The sequence below is a fragment of the Tetrao urogallus genome (genome assembly GCF_951394365.1).
Source record: "Tetrao urogallus genome assembly, chromosome: 2".
NCBI classification, from domain to species: Eukaryota; Metazoa; Chordata; class Aves; order Galliformes; family Phasianidae; genus Tetrao; species Tetrao urogallus.
In genome coordinates, this window is record NC_136814.1 from 39677902 (window position 1) to 39695255 (window position 17354).

At 41.2% G+C, this 17354-nt stretch overlaps 1 protein-coding gene across 1 annotated transcript in view; it reads right to left on the reverse strand.

The window, feature by feature from the left end:
- PGBD5 (piggyBac transposable element derived 5) overlaps positions 1 to 17354 on the reverse strand; it is a gene marked incomplete at both ends in the record, with an annotated part of 66100 nt that overhangs the window by 18817 nt on the left and 29929 nt on the right. The window contains 2 exon segments of the mRNA XM_079550511.1: positions 7995 to 8129; positions 16325 to 16752. Of these exon segments, the coding sequence (XP_079406637.1) occupies positions 7995 to 8129; positions 16325 to 16752 (563 nt within the window).

A 17354-nucleotide genomic window follows, 5' to 3' on the forward strand; every position in this document is an offset into this window, starting at 1 on the left:
ATACAGGCTGAAGATCTTTATCCTGCAGTGATAGAACAGAAAAGGAACTTTCTCTAGCCATCGTTCAGTTCTCTTTATTGGAACACTTTAAAGTTCTGCCATCATTTTATCTAGGGTAGCTCTGCTGCACCAGTTAAGATACTTCATAATCCAGCATGTATTGTGCATAATCCATATGCACAATACCAGCTCTGCCTTCTCACACCCTTTCACTCATCCCTCAAAACCTCCTCTTTTCTGCCTTTAGTCTCCATGCACCATCCTGATAGTCCTAAAAGCCTGACAATTAGAACAGACCTTCACAGCCACTGGCTCATCTTCCCATCCACTACAACTTCCTTTGGATCACAGAGGCAAAAGTAGGTATCACTTAATACACTTCAATGACAGAGTGACAAGGTATTGATTAAGACTGTGCTTAGCTCTTACAAAACAAGAAAAACACTGCAAACTGTTTTGGAAAGTCCATTTATCTACACAAAGGCAGACAGAGAAGACATCAGATTTCTGAGCAGGAGATTCCACATGTTGTCAGATAAGAGACAAATCAATCACCTGTCATTCAGAAACATAAAATGTTTGTTTGGCTACAGAAGAAGGTTGCTACAAAAAGCAGTACTGAGATCTTCCATTCTCTGGAGCAGACATTCATGCTACAAGCCACCAAGACTCTTCTTGCTTTGTGTTGGCAATTTTCTCTATGGAAAAGTCATGTGGAAGGTTCATAAGGTCTTGCTAGAAACAAGGTAAAAACCGATCAGTTAGAGACAAAATCTTCCACTTGTCTGTACACTTGAAAGCGCCCTAGAAATTCAAATGTTGGGTATTCTGTTAGTATTCATAGTTCAGATCGCAGATTGAGAGCACTTGTATCCCAAATACTTTGCATCCATATATAACTAAAGCACCTCAGGGTATAATTCTCAAATGAAAAAAGTGATATTTGGAAGAAAACAGGGCTAAATAGTAATAAGTAGGAGGCAGATTTTGAAGGCTACATTATCTAATAAAGGGTAGATAGTAAACAACGACAAAACAGGAGCCAGATTTACAGATAACACTTATAAATGCAAGAGAATGAATGGTACTGTTATACTCGTTGGATCCTGAATTGCTATTGAAAGCTTAACTTCATTTTTCTGTAGTTTTCCCAGCCAAATACTCACTTGCACTGCTCTCTAGATCCTGCCTCATTCTGTCTTCCCCTCTCACGCTAAACCCTACCTCTAGCTGTTACTGTTTTAATCACCTTTGGGAGATCCTCCCCTCCAACCCTACCACAAACTCTCTACAGCCCATGTTCTCCCCTTCTTTAATGCCCTCTTATCAGCCAGCTCTTAGGTCCAGTTCTTCCTCAGCAGCTGTTGCTTGCTGGTGTACTTATGTTGCTCTAACTGACACTGGATCTTTTCAATGGTTTTAACCTCTTCTCAGTCTCTTCTTACTTGTCCAAAGGCTATTTCAGATAATTTCAAGGGACATGAAGCTGTCCCCAGATAGCTTTTGGGGCTGCCTAAAAATCTCTTTCCTTGGCCTCCTATTTTGAATGATGTTAATGTGCATCTACATGCAGATCCAGCTAACAACTCTGTGGACTGCCAAATCTTTGTTTTGCCTATGTACATTCATCAAAGTTTTTAACAAGATCTTGGTGATACTGCAGAGAGATGCTGGTAAAGTTGATACTGAATGTCCAATATGGCTAAAAAGCTTAGTTTTCCACCCCGATATCCTTCCTCCAAGTAATTTGTTCACCACTGAGGACACCACAGAATTCATCTGTATGGTGAATGTAAATCTGTGGATCAACAAATGTAGATGTCTCTCTGTATCTTCTCTCAGGCCAGTCACATTTAATGCAGATTCGTTATCCACAACGCCTCTATGAGAAATCCCTTTCCATTTTTTCAAATACATAATCCACAGTCATCCTTCTTTCCCTTGGTCCTGGCTCACGCGCATCTTGAGTTCCAGGCAGTGTATCTGGTTAATCATAGAATGGCTTGGGTTGGAAGGGACCTTACGGACCATCAAGTTCCAACCCCCTGCCACAGACAGGGTTGCCAGCCACTAGATCAAGTACTAGATCAGACTGCCCAGGGGCCCATCCAGCCTGGCTAATAATCCTTTGCTCTGACCATTTCAGCATTCTGCCAGCTCCCTCTTGTTTACAGCATCAAATAGAAGAGGGCCTGGAAAATGGATACAGGCCTTTCTAGTCTAGCATTCCCCACTGAGTTCTTCCTATATTTTTTCAATATACTGATTCCTGTCGATGTTTCCCTGAGAAGACAGACTTCCAACTACTGTTGCCAAACAAGGCCATTTTTGCTCCTTTCTATGTTGCTCTTCTCCTTTTTGGTATTGGAAAACATTTCTAATCTCCACAAACTCTTTCCTCCTTCAACATTTTCCTTAAAAACAATGAACCCTCCTTCCCCCCCCAGTCAACTTCTACTCTGTGCATTTGTGTGGCTACCTTCTTACCTATAAGCCATTTCATTGGGCTATTAGTTAAGTCCATGACTAGGCCCTCACTATGTTGCCACACAGTGACACAATTTTAGCTCAGTTTTCCTGAGAAGATTAGTATTGAGCTTTAGGAAGGTATACAAGCAAAGTTATGTAAGTGAGAATGTATTTAAGTGATGCAAGATAAGTAAAAACCATCTAACATCTTGTAACCTTTAAGGCGATAATATTTAGTAGCTCAAGGGCAAAATACTTACATAAAAAGCATAAAATCTTAAGAAAAAAACAGAGGATGGCAATTCAATCCCACTAAGGACCCAACTCATTTCCAAGAAGCAACATGGCTGATGGCTGTGGACTGGGAGCTGTCTGTTGCTGCCAAGCAGCATGCTAGCCCTAGCTGCCTACAGCCTGTATTAGCCAGCAAATAACATTGCACGTATCCTGCCTGCAGTCTCTGGGACACTGAAAGGCACCCAAACAAAACTCAGGAGCTGATGGCAGCTTACACTTCCATCTCGTGCTTAGATATTGAACTTCTTGTTCTGCCTACAGCACCTAGCACATGGGGTAGGATGTGTGAGTGAAGTTCCTGTGGCAATACTGTTAATTGAGGGAGTGAAGCAGACCCATAGCTTTTATCCTCCTTTTTCAGGCAGAGAATGAGTGAGAACAGCTGCAAAAAGAGGACTACAGCACTGATCTGCGAGTTGTGAACAGCATCATTAAATCCCCATGCACTACAGACTGGAACTAAAAAGTAACATTCCTTCCCAGCTCACAACTGACATTGAGACCATGGGCCAACTCTGGGAGGGATCTCTGCATTAAGACACATTTAAATGTTTGTTTTTCCCATTCATAGGAAAAGAAAGTAAGTAAGAAAGACAGTAAGCTTTTGAACTCTAGAGAAACAAACGGGGCTGGCCCACCACACATCTGCAAAACTACCTTCCTGCATAACACTGGAGAGTAAGAGGATTAGACTTTTAATTGAGATCTGAGATTCTCAGATGCTGACAACACAGAATCACATGCATTAAAAAGACAGAGCTGGTGGGAGCCAAAGGGAGAAAGCAGATAGGATTTTCCAGCCAAGAGTGAACGGCAAATGAAGGCGATCAGATTTCCTGGGATTCCCTCCCAGACAAAACCTGACCTTGAGGACTTGTTCAAAGCAGCTGCTACATCTGTGCATTTCAGATGCAACTATTTCAGTGACAGAGAAATTATCAGGGTGCTGTTTAAAGAAACCCCTTGGCTCAGGCTAATATCAAAACAGAACTTAAATAGGCTGAAACACCAACATTTCTGAGCAGCTTTGCTAAACAAATGCACAGATGGCTAATGCTCCCACAATTCTGACCTTGAGAACCACATTAATCCCAGGCATATTTACTCTTTGCTTTTCCCTTTCTAAAGGAAATGGGTAAAAACAGTTATAGCTTAACAGAGACTGAATTCACTTGCATGATGTATTGCAAAATCATGAACTGTTGGGGGTATCTTCTCAGTTTCCCTAAATTCTGGGAGTTCTTAGCCTGTGAAATCAGCAGGGCTATGAAATACTCAAGCTAATTGTACCCACCCTATTTGGCATCAGGAATGAACTACAGCATTTATTACACAACTGCAATATTGGCATTGTTTTCATTTTTTTGCTGCAACTGAATGATGCAATAAAGACATGCAATAAAGTAATAAAGACATGCTGAAGCAGAAAAAGCAGCAAAAGACAACAGATATGAACTGCCTGAGTTAGAAGAGCCGAGTTTTATTCCCAGCCCTACCACTGGTCTGTGGAGTGCTTTCAGGCAGCGCAGTGTAGCCCTTCAGGGAGTTGTTGCTTACCTCTCAAATAGGGACCACCTCAGTCTGGTGTACACTCATTAGATACTGCAATGTGGGAAGGCTTGAGCTGCAGAGATGCACACAATTCTTTTTCTGAATCTGTTCTGACTCATCCCTTCTTTGGGATGAGCAGAGGAAGGTGAAAATTTAAGTTCAGTCTCAGTACAAAGTTCTAAAGAACTTCATAAATCTGACAGGGACACTTCACAATGATATTATTGAAAATGAAATGCATTACTTCAGGAACTTTTTCCCATATAGATAGAAAATAGAACCAAGTGCAGAACCTGTAGAGTTGAGGCAGGATGGAAAGCGGGAAGGGAAGATTGCACAGAATAGCCTCAGCGAACAAATTTCATCATAATGAACACGAAACATATACACATCCAAAAAGTAGTCTTTTCTCACCTTTTTTCTTAATTTCATAGTTTTCTAAGCAAATAATTAGGTTGATGAGCTAATTCCATTACCACCTATCACTGAGATTAATATTGCCCAACCAAACTGTTGCAGTACTCTCTACTGTCTACATATGGCCTTCATTTTGTTGATTGATGATGCTGGGGACTGCCTTTTTGGTTGTCCTTGTGCCATGGCCCTGTGGTACTGGAATAGGCTCTATCAGAATACTTTTATCCTGCCTGGCTCCATAGTGTTCCATGTAAGGCACCAGCTGTTAGCGCTTTCTTCTCCATCTACAAGATCAGGAAATACTCTTGTTTGTTCCTTATGTGCTACACACAAGCAAGAACTGGATATTTGGGAAAATTTCTTCTCAGAATGAGTGGTGGGACATTGAAACAGGTTGCCCAGGGAGTAGAGCGGACTCCACCTTCTCAGTAGTGGAGTTGGACTCCTCAGGTGGAGTCACCTTTCCTGGAGGTGCTCAAAAAATGTGTGGATGTGGCAATGAGGGACATGGTTAGTGCACACAGTGGGATGGGTTGACAGTTGGACTTAATCTTAGCGGTCTGTTCCAACTTCAATGATTCTATGATTCTAGAAAGAGAAAACACGATGTGTCAGCACAAAATAACTAACCCTGAATATTTGGGAACTCTCATCAGTTTTTATTATAAGCTCTATTCATATATATCTATAATGTATATATAAAGAGAGATCTGCTAATCATATTCATGCATGTCTTTTACGAACAAATGTTCCAGACTTCTTGAGAGAAAAAAATCTGACACATCTACAGCTTTGATTTAAAGACTTACTCAGCAAATACACTAGAAAGGAAACACTCCTTAGCTACTGCAGACATTTAATTTGGAATTGGGATATTAAAATATTAGTTTGAGAGGAATCTTAGTGGTATGTAGGGAAAGAAAATGAGTGATCATTCAATATATGTGATTGTATTTGGATCTACCTGTGTTGTCCTGAACAACTTAACACAAGTGCTAGTGCTACCAAGTGCAACATTCTCAAGAGAGAACGAGTAGTTTAAGTATATGTCTATCTTCAAAGCACTGATATCAATTTTATATTAAGGAAAATAAACTAAACCTTTACATAGTAGGAAAATCAGATTGCTGGAAAACTAGATTTTCCTAAATGGAGGTTTTTATCATCAGACTAATCACTTAAGCTTATAAGACCTTGGCCAGGAGTGTCATGAACCTCTTGAGATTGCTTCTATCCCCAAGTCATACATTGTTTAGCTCCCTCTTTTGCCAGGACTGCCTCACCCTTTCACAGCTATGCATTTTTCAGACTTCAGTTAACTTCGTTAGCTTGATTTATAAAGTGTTCAGTGTTATATTTTATTCCAAATAACATGACCTCTGATGTCACTCTGCAGAAAGGATGAGGGGAGAACTTCATCCAGAGTGCTAAAAAATTTGTACATATTTCCAAGTAGGTGTAAATTCTTCGACAGCAGACAAGTGACAAATCAGTCAGTCCTTAAATACTGGATTATCTTCTTGATTAGATCAATTCTCTCAATATTTTAAACAAATAAAAAACTCTTTTTAGCACAGCAAATAATCCAACCACCAAACAAGTACTTTAGGTGCCTTATGATCCTTTGTAATAGCAATATGTAACTGAACACAGTATTTCAAGCGTATACTAGTTGAAGACCTTCCTCCTTCTCAGACTAGATATTTCCATTTTAGAAGGAATGTTCATGTTCCTTTATATTCTTTTTCATATTTCTCTAAGGTTGCTCTCACCAATCATTTTATCACTGTGATAATCAGAGCCAAATCATGGAATGAAAATAGAAGGCTGTTAAGAAAATCCTAGACGTCATTTGGATGCAAGAGAAGCTTAAGTATCTATTTCATTAATGGAGCCAGAGGATTAGGGTGGTACTGAGCATCTACTCTGTTTCCATGACATTTCATTAATTTACTCTCTCAAAGGACAGGAAGGGAGATGCAACGTAATTACAGCTCAGCATCCGAAACCTCTGGCATGTCTGAAGACTTAGTTATTCAGTGGTAGTTGGCTGTGGAAAACATGACAAGAGAGATCAGCAAACTTTGTGCTCACTGTTAGCACTGCATTCACCTTTACACTTCGGAGTGATAAGCTATGTCTGGGACAGGTGGAGTTCACCTTGGAGATAAAGGACACTACCTCTGTAGAGCAAATGTTTTTCAAAAAGACTCGAGAGTGGAAATTTCCAAGGATGCTTCACAGCATGAATTTATTTTGCGTCGGACAAAATAACTGCTTTAAAACTTGGACAGAAGATGTATGATCCTCATTTTCATCCTGCAGTGAAAAGCACTACTGGAAGTGCAAACATCTGTTCCCAGACAGACTTCTCCTACATTGCTACTCAAATGTTGCAGTGATTCACAGGTCAGTGTGCATATTCAACTACAGCAAATCCACAGGCTGTACAGCACTACATGCATTCAAGTCCGAGCAGTCTGTGTGCAAGTTCTACTGGCACCTCAGCATAGCTGCTCTGGAGCATGCAGGACACCAAAAGCTGTCGGGAAAAAGAAATATCAGAATCTACCTGCTTCCTCACCTCTAGGTATCAAAATAACTGGGCAGATTTTGATGTGTGCTCAAAAACACACCAGCAGATGAGGAATCTAAGAATTTGAGAATTAGTCCACAGTGCTTTGCAGTGCTAAATACAAATCCCTTACCACATCTTCCACCGAAGCTCATATTTCATCTTGAGGTCATATGTGATTTAATTTCTTTGGCAGAGAAGTAGAGGTATAAAAAGAGATGTAAAAGAAAACCCTGTTAATACATTTCTCACAGAAAAATGGACATTTTTATACCATCCTGACTTAGTCTATTGGACACGGCTGGCAATCACAGACAGTATTATACTTTGAGAAAGAATCTGGTCCATTAAAAAGGACGAGAGTCACAGTTCCTAGACCTTTCAACAAACTTAAGATGTACAAACAGACCCTTTAGTTCTTTTTCAATTTAATTAGCTTAGGGACGGCAGCCAGTCAGATCATGTTACAGACAGGAATCCTCAGTTAAATCATCAAGCAATCAGAGCATCAGAAACTTGTCATCACCATCCTTGGGATCAAGTATCTGAGAACTAGAATCTTTGCTGTACTCTACTGTAGACCATGGCATGGTTATGGATAGAAGCACCTGTTACCACTGATCTTGCAGTGCATCTGAGGGACAGCTAGGAACCAAATCAAGGCATTTGAAGAAGTGAAACCCACCTGACAGATGAAACCAGTGGATGAGCACTGACGAACCCAGAGGCTGAATTTCCTTTTTTTCCTCTTGCGCAGCTCCCTCTCTGTGCACGTGGCAATGAAAACAGGATCCTCATCAATCAGGGGCTCATGCAGAACCTGCAATTAGACAGAAAAGAAGGTGAAAAAAGAAAACAGAAGAGTTCATGATTATTGAAAAGAAATAGTGCTTTAAAGTCTTCCAAGGAACAACAATTTTTGCCTTATGCTTGTGTGTAACATTTCATACAAAGGTGAAAAGCTACTTTTTTTCAGGACTGTTACTCAACCAAAAAAAAACAACAAAAACAAAGCCTGGACAAGCACCCTTCTGTGCATGGCTACTCTACATACAGTTTGCAAGGACGGTATGCAAGGATCGAGGCATGGCGCTCTGCTTCTCACCACGAGATACAGTTTAACATTCCTCCAGAACGTGTCCCTCTACCACTATAAGCTATATGCTCCAAAATAGGACAGCGTTGAGGTTTACTGGGGAATTGCATCATGCCTCTCCAAGCTTCATCATCTGATTCATTTTGTTTGGCAGAATGTGTTCCACCCAAATACCCCTTACAATTTGTTGTAAGGTACTCTCCTTTCCTACAGCAAACAGAAAACACACAGCAAAGAATGAAAGAAGAGAGAAAAAGGTATTTGCTGCCAATTGTGGAGGTGGTGAAGAAATAGAAAATATTTTTCCTCGTGGCAGCAGCTTCAGGGAAGGCTCTCTTGCCTCAAGAGCTGAAAAATTTGACAAAAGGAAATGGAAACATAAAAGACTACAGAGAAGAATAGAAAAACACAAGATAGACTAGAGAAAGTAATGAAAAGCTATGAAATCTAAGCAATATTTGCATTCTGCATCCTCTTGCTTATAGCTGTTTTACTACATTTCTGGCCATTAATTCTGTACCAAAATGATTAGGTTTTATGCCACAGAGCCTACTTATAGAAAAGCACTGCTACTTCCTCACAGCTTAAGGGTAGCTACACACACATTTCTGACTATGCAGTGTGTGGGTTGCCTAGCAAGACACTTCCGAGACACGCTCTCAAGCTGCTGAAAGATCTCAACTGAGGAAAGAGGGTTTCTTCTGACCAAACTCGGACAACTGCATCTAAATTATAGCAAGGCACTGGAGGTTCCCAACCTAGTACTTCAGGGGAAAGCATCCCAGAAGAACATAATTTATATTCTCTCAAAGAGTTCTGTAAATAAGTCAGATACATAATGCTCATCTTTGCGTTATGCCCAAAGGAGTACACTTTTTTCCAGTAACCATCACCTCACAGAGATAGGGCTTGGATATAAAAATCCACAAGGCAGAGGCTGTCACCCTTAAACAGACCCTTTCCATATACGCACATCTGCATGCATCTGGTGGTGAAAATGAGCAGAATGCTGCATTAAATCTGTGTAGAAGTGGTAGGTAAGCAGTTAAGCACCACTGATGAGCAGCTGCTGCCCTTCTGAATGCAAGATGCTTGTTGAACATTACTCTGGCAGCCCAAAATAGGCATCAGAGCTCTCTCTGCGCAGCGGCGGCACACTTTCATTTATATATACTCCACTTCTTAACGGCTCATAAAACATTCACAGGACCATCTGAAATCACTCTTGTGAAATGTCCAAATTGTACACCAAAATGCAGATGCAAGCAAAGAGTGTTGCAGACAAAGATATTCGTTCTTAAAGCTGCAGCTTCCCCATTACCTCACTGGAGCATATTCCCATTCCTCTCTCAAGATCCACAAGAAATACTGCTCTTCTTTCCTGAATGCCACCTGGGATGTTTCACACTTTGATCTCAAGGAATTCTGACAGTGTTTTGCAAATGTTATCCATGTCCTTAGTCCTTTTGTTTGTCTTTCTGTCTCTGCTGGGCAGATAGGAGGACCGCATACTTTGGGATGGTGTTGGATAAACTGGTAGAAATTTGTCAGCTTCTGGAAAGACCCTCTTACCAGCATGGTTCAACTGCTGTAATATCTCCTTCTGGGGGATGGTGAACAGCAGAAAGAACAGTCTGCTTCAAGAGTCATTCATCATGCTGCATGACAGCATCAGTTCTCCTCACAGCGCTCTACTGCATTCTGTTTACACCCTTTGCCCTTTTTCTACCTTCCAGTGCCAAGTAAAACCTGTCAGCCGTAAATGTAAGAAGTAAACCTGAATTCTGAAAACATCTCCTCATGCTTCCTTTATCCATTTTTATGCTCAGACCAGCCTTCCTCTAGTTCCTGAGACTTTCTTTCTGTGACTCAATATTTTAAGACATTCCTATTTCTCCAAAAGATGAAAGCTCTACAGAAGTTCCTACTGAATATCTGGGAGAAGAGACAACAAATGGAAACAAGGTAGGGATTTGTTCTTGCTGAAACGAGGGAGTAAGGACAGGCAGGGAAATTGAAATGGCAATTTTGGAGCTTGCGCTTCTTCTTTCTTCCAGAGAGAGTGGGGAGACAAGTGTTACCAACCCAGTGTGCAAACACTGCTTCAGTAGCTGTAAAGGACTTCGCATGCACAGTGCTGTATGGGTCATGCCTGCTGCTGGGACAGCTGATCCTCACCTCTCTTTCAAAGGAGTCAGTTCATTGCTTCTGGCACTGGAATATCTTCCTTTTGAGAAAAGTTACTTCTGTTGCCCCTGGTCAACCCTATTAGTTTATCTTCCCTCCCCCAACTCAAACAATGTTTTTGCCAGATCTCCATGCAAAGTAATATTTCTCCCTTCCCCTTCTATGTTCTTGCTGTCTCTGCAGTGCTCTTTTCCAAAAGCAGGCTTACTGCCCCCACGACATATTCTTTCCTGTTTCTCATCTTCCTAGATAAAATCTACTTTCAGGCTTAATTGACTCCCACACACGTTCCTGGCAGCCTTTTCATCATATTTGACTCACTCTCCAAGCTTTATCTTCTTCCTACTCTGACTTCTATTGATGCAAGATACCTTGCAGATTTCTTCACAGAAATTTCTCCCATTTTCTTCTCTCAAATCCCATTTTGTTAAGGAGCTTCTCATCTAGCTGTTTCACTCCCTCTCAGCTATCCATTGTTTATCATTCTGTTTACAACCATCTTCATCACTGCCAGGTCTTCTTGCTAAGATTTCATTTTCTCCTCCATAAGTATATGCACTCCAAATGTTGGGATTCCCATCTTAGTCTTGTCTATCCAGTAATTTTACTCCATCTCACAAAATCTTTCTTTGCTGAACATAGCAGATAGTCACTGCTCACAGGGTGTCTTTCTTCTCCATTCTAGATCACCTCTAAAGTTCCTTCCATTCCGCAATGCTGTTCACTGCAGCCCAAATAGCCTGTAGTCAAAGAGCCACTAACTCTACTGTTGTCGGACTTGTTGGACTCTCACTGCCTTGGATGTGTCTTTTACAGGTTATCTTCCCTTAGTTCTGTAGCCATCCCTACTAGAGGCTGTCTTTTCAGTCTGTCCCCTGGAGGAACTGCCTCAGCCTGTCTCATCTCTGGCTTTTGGTAGGTACCATCCAGCTGTGAACAGGGTCCCTTGGGGAGCTGCACCTGTGTATACACATTCAACTATTGCTTCTGCATCAGTTCCTTGCTTTTCTGCTTCTTTGCTCTAGAGCTCCTTCCATCTAAACTAAATCCTCTGCTAGCATCTGACATCTCTGCTTGGATATCTGTCAGTTCTAGTTTTGTTATGCTACATTTGAGATCGTCTCTTTCCCCTTAAGATAACCCCTTGCTATCTCCTTTTTTTGGTCTTAGCAGTCATTCCCCTTCCTCTGCAGTAGATCTTGCTGGCCTGTGCATGTGAACGCCACTTCTACTGCAGCTCCTTGCATGATGCTCTGAGTTAAGCAATGCCTCCATTTTTTTCCATGCTTCCTTAGTAAAAGTTCTGCAATACATAGTTTTTTCAACCCACCCACTCCATACAAGGTCAGAGCCACCCCGCAACAGTTTGGTCTCATCATAAGGCAATCCTGCTCTAATGACTCCTGCCGGGAAGCCATTCTGCTAGGCCATCACACTAGGCAGTCTCTCTTCTCCGTGTTTCTCTCTAATGGCTCTCTTTCTCCAGTAGTACAGAAAGACTCATTCATTTTCCAAGTCCTGTTCAACCTTTCTATATTTTACTTATCTTCTTTGCCATTGTTTAAAGGTTAACTGCCACCTCCAGTGGAGCCATGATTTCAAGCTCTTCTCAAGATTTTCTGCCTGTTTGCTCAGTCTTCAATTGACTTTCTTAAAATAACTAACCAAAAATCACTTCTTAAAGCACTCCACAGCCAGGAGGTCATTTAAAAATAGCTACAAACTTCATGAATTTCTGCTATCAAACTCTCCATAAATTCTGGCTTCACCAGAGAATCAACTGGCCAAGATCTATATCAGAAGTTTAATATTCTAATTGTTACTTTGCCTGTTTTAGTCTTGCTCCATGTCTTGGCTGACATCATTTGAACACTTAGGATCTCTGTGCTATGCACACAGAACCCCTAGAAAACAGCAGTCCTGATCTACAACCAGGATCTTTACGCACAAAGGATCTTTTCTATATGGGGATACTGAGAATGGACATGTCACTGCAGCCTTTCAGTACTTGAGGGGAGTTCACAAGCAGAAGGGGAACTGATTTTTTTACATGGTCTGACAGTGATAAGACAAGGGGGAATGGCTTTTAACTAAAAGACAGTAGACTTAGGTTGGAAGTTAGGAAGAAATTTTTTTTACTCAAGTTGGTGGTGAGGCCCTGGAACAGGTTGCTTTTTTATGAATACCCTTTCTCTGGGGGCATTCAAGGCAGAGTTGGATGGGGCCTTTAAGGTCCCTTTCAATCTAAGCTATTCTATGACTTGAGCAAAATCTTTTAATTCAGAAATACCAGGTACCAAATAACATTTAATCACGTGGACACAAAATAGCTACAATTTAATCAGCCTATTTTAACATCTTTATGTTTTCAGAGAAATTGCTGCCTAGTGCTGTGAGCTGCTTTGGAAGAACTGCAATACCACCAAGAATGAAAATCAACAAGCCCCTTAGTAACTAGCCAAATTAGAATGGCACTGCCTCTGGAGCATGAGGTTAGAATTACGTCTGTTTTTGCTAGGGAGTTCTTTACTGCCTGGAGTAAGGACTTTAGTCAACTACACAAACGTGTTTAACCGCTCCCAGCTGGTTTCACTGGGCGGATGCAGAAATGTCTGGTTCCAAGATGCCAAGTAGAAGGATAAGGAGAGTGCACAGAGTTGTGCTCTTGACCTCTCCCATGCTGGTCAGGAGACAGTAATCTTGTCTAGCCACATCCTGCTGACAAGCATATAAATACTCAGCAGGCACAGAAGGATATTTAAGCAGTAATGATATTTTTCCAAGCTCCTCTGCTTTCTGGAATTCAGGCTATACCCTTGGTAGGTGAGTACCCTTGAATTTGTTGCAGTATACTTTCTGAGCTCACTCAGGGCATGTTCTCTGTTCTCAGGCTTTCGCTTGCAGTTAGTAGCCTAGCTACAAAGCTACAGGGACCCAACCAGCAAGGAGATGATACCAATTCCAGGAACTGGACCCCTAAATTCACCTCTTGTTGTTCAGGTACAGGCAGCAGTGATTTATACATGAATTGTCAGGGAGGGATAGGATGCACAGATTATTCCCATCATTCTTATACAATCTAGGTCAGAACACTATTTCTTTTATCTCCAAAATTGAAGCCTGCACTTACACAATTAAAATGTTCTGGACTTCCAGTGCCTTTGTAGGCTAGAAAGTAATTATTTCCCTCTGTTTGCTCAGTATATTTAGCAAAATAATTATAACTCACTAGATGTTTTTCTTTGTTTTAGTATATTGGCATAGATATTTCTCTCCTCTCAGTTCCCTTTCATTTTTTCATGCACATTTTTGGGGGGTTGCATGGAAGAAAAAAACCCAACTAAATATTTTCTGATAGTAACTCCATTTTAAGAGTCTTTTCTAGCTCTCCAAAATGAGAAGATCAAAGCTACAGAAGAAATAACAATGAAGGTGGATGCCACACTGCCTGCCTGGCACCAAGACTACCAACGAAGTCCATAGGAGTGTGTTAAGCATGGCATTGTCCCAACCCAGATTGCTAGCAGAAGAAAGTCAGTAAAAAGACTACCCAGAAGCCCAAACAACCTCAGTGCATTCAACAAAATGGAGCAAGTCATTCCTCTGCTTGATGGCACTTAGAAAACACTGGCCTAAAGCTTGAGCATTGACTGCAGCCCTGGCACAAACCATCTGGATACCAAGTCTCATGTCTAAAACACATGTGCCCCTTAAGCTACAGATGCATTTTGAACTTAGGATTCCATGTATTACTGACTGCAGAAATCCGGGCACTCTTGCCAAAATGCTTTCAGAGGCAGCACATCCGAAAGCCCATCTGCATGGCCCTTCCCCTTGTGTTTTCCCTTTGTTTTTGTGAAGCTGAGTTATTTCTAACCTCAGTGGGTCTGTCATTCTGGGATTGATGGTTATTGCTGTCTGCTAATCTGTACTCAGGATCTAATTTCCAGAGCCTTTCCTGCAGCTTTGAGCAGATGGGGTCCGCATCTCTTGAGACAGGGAGTATGCAGCTCCTCCTGATTACATCCCAAAGGGCACAAGGCTCCTCTGGAAAGGAGGCCTGGAACATCCCCCAGTAGGCTACTGAAGCTACGCCAGACTATTTTTAACAACAAATTCAAACCCTTTTTCTTTCTCTGAGTTATTTTTGAAGCGGTATTTTAGTGCTTTTTGTTCCGCTCAATACCACCGACACATGTTGTATAGAAATCACTGACGTAAACACTGAACTGGGGCACAGAAGTGGAAGGGAAAGGAGAGAACTGGATTATCACTTTTTCTTCTTTTTTTTTTTTCTTTTTTTTCCTTAAAGTAGTATCTCCTTACCAAGCCTAATACAATCACACATTTTGCTTGTGGAAATTTAGAGGTTTTATCACTGCAAATGGGACTTATCAATTCAGTTCTCAAATCTTGTTCGGGAGAGGGGAAGGGAGAAAGGATATACATGCAAATCAAATTTTATTCTTTAATGGATTTGCACTCTCACCATGTCCCACAGCACCATTATAAGCATTTACAATTAGACACTGTGATCACATTTCTGAACCCTTTATCTTATGCCCATTGAAGTTAGTGCCCAGAAGGATTAGATTTCACATCTTAATGAGGGTTTCATCCCAACAATACCATGTCTTTAACTGCCTGTTTTGTCTTAATGGAAATGCACCTTGCTAGCATGTCTTAGCAAAACCACTTCTGCTTCCCTTCTCTGCATTTATTGCTTTTCAGGAAGCTGAGTTGTCCTGGATTACAGAGATATGATTTTTACTTTCTGTAAAATAGAAAAAAAAAAACTTTGACTATTCCCTGGTCGCTCCTAATCATATTTTTAGGCATACTTCCATTGATATGGTGTATCTATGTCTCCATTTTTTGTATGCTGTGAACAAATGCCTAATGTTTTAGCATGAAAATGGGAAGAAGGTGCACCTAACAACATTTCCCAATGACTATGTGAACTCAGTGTATATCCTGAAAATAGAGATCTGATTGAGAAGCTATTTCAAATAGTCACATATTTCACTGTTACTCCGTTTTCTTTCCAAACTTTTAAACGTGACCAGTAGCAGCAGTTCCAAAAGGAGATTATTTGTGGCAGATCAAAGTTTAAACAAGCATATCGTAAACACTAAGAAAATATTTTTTTGCACTTAAAAAAAATCATTTTTTCAACTATATGCTGTAGTCAGACTACTAGCTCCATAAGCTTCTATCTTTAGTTCCTTACACTGTTTGCCTAGTCTCCAGAGCAGCCTCCCTCCAAAATGGCTTTCTGCTATGCACATACTAGTAACTAGAAATGAATATTCATTAGAGACCTGCTTATTTTATTTCTGGTCATCTAGAAATACTGACACTTTGGTTGGAAACATACACAGCAATAAATTCTTCCACAGGAGCATCACCCATCATCAAAAACCAGGACCAGCACAAGGCACAGGCAGTGTTGTTGAGGACAACTGACAACAGCAGTAAGCAAAGTCACCAATGCCCTGCTTATTTGCTCTTTACCCATTTGTGCAGAGATAGCTGTAGTGCTGCTACTTTCCAGGAGGGCCTGGACCATATGGCAAGCACCTACCAACAAGGTCAGGCTGGTCATTGCTAGCAGTCGCTAGAAGTGTGAATCCCTAGCTCTTTTCACAGGCAGCTGTGCTTTGCATTTTCAGACACAGCAACAAAACCCAGAGAATGTAGGTTATGTTCCTCACAAAGAGATTAATTCTTACCTGGGCTTGTGAAGGTCTAAAAGCAGAGTCAAAGCCGTTCTGCAGAGAGTCCAGGAAAGGCTGGATTTTGTAGAGTCCATGCGTTGTCTGGCTCGAGCGGAAGGCCACAATGTGGAAGTACTTCAGGATCTTCTCAAACCGTGATTGTGTCATGATAAGTGCAATGCTCTTGTTGCTATAGAAGCCGCTGCTCCATATGCTGAGAACAGACTCACAGTGGTGGATGCTGGTCGATATCATGTAGCCTAGGAAAGCCTTCATTTCCGTCAAGGTGACATCAATCCAGGTATCGTCACTACCAAATCTCTCCTGGTACTTCTTGGCATACATGTTGGTTTGTACCACCATGTTTTTTAGTACGTTGTCGGGGACAAAGAGTTGAAAAAAGTCCATGGCACTGGCAGTTAAGGGCATTTTTCGTGTTGGACCTAGGACAAAAGTAGAAAGGGAAGGCAAGCTCACAAGACATATTCAACCAACATCAGCAATTTAAAGCCGGACTAACCTGTTTGGTAGGAATTACCATATAGTGACTTGAATTAACTCCCTACCCTCAGTTGTAATGGAAATGCACAGAGCTCAGTCATGACTACTTCAGGTCAATATGCTAGTTTGGATACCACAAGAAAATGAATCTATGTAGATACAACCATGATAGTTAAAGCAATGGCTGTTCAGACAGGACACTTGGAAAACAAGGCCAAAGTGATGGCGTGACAGCTAATTCCTTTAGAAGCACATCCACTGACAGCTGTCAGGATTCTTCACCCCTATATTCTTTGTCTTTCTCTACATGACTGATTTCACCATCCCACATCATATGGAATACTCTTAAGCATTACAGTGCACATCCTGGGTCATCTTCCTCACATAATGCAATAAGCTTTGCAGTCCCATGCAGTCATTAGCCTGGCTTTTAAACGATCTTCCTCTTTTGCTGCAAGTTTCAAGTATTTATTTTATTTCTTAAGTAGTGGGGGTGGGAAGGAGGCAGTAAGGGTTGGCAGTCCTGTAGCAGCATAATGAGGTT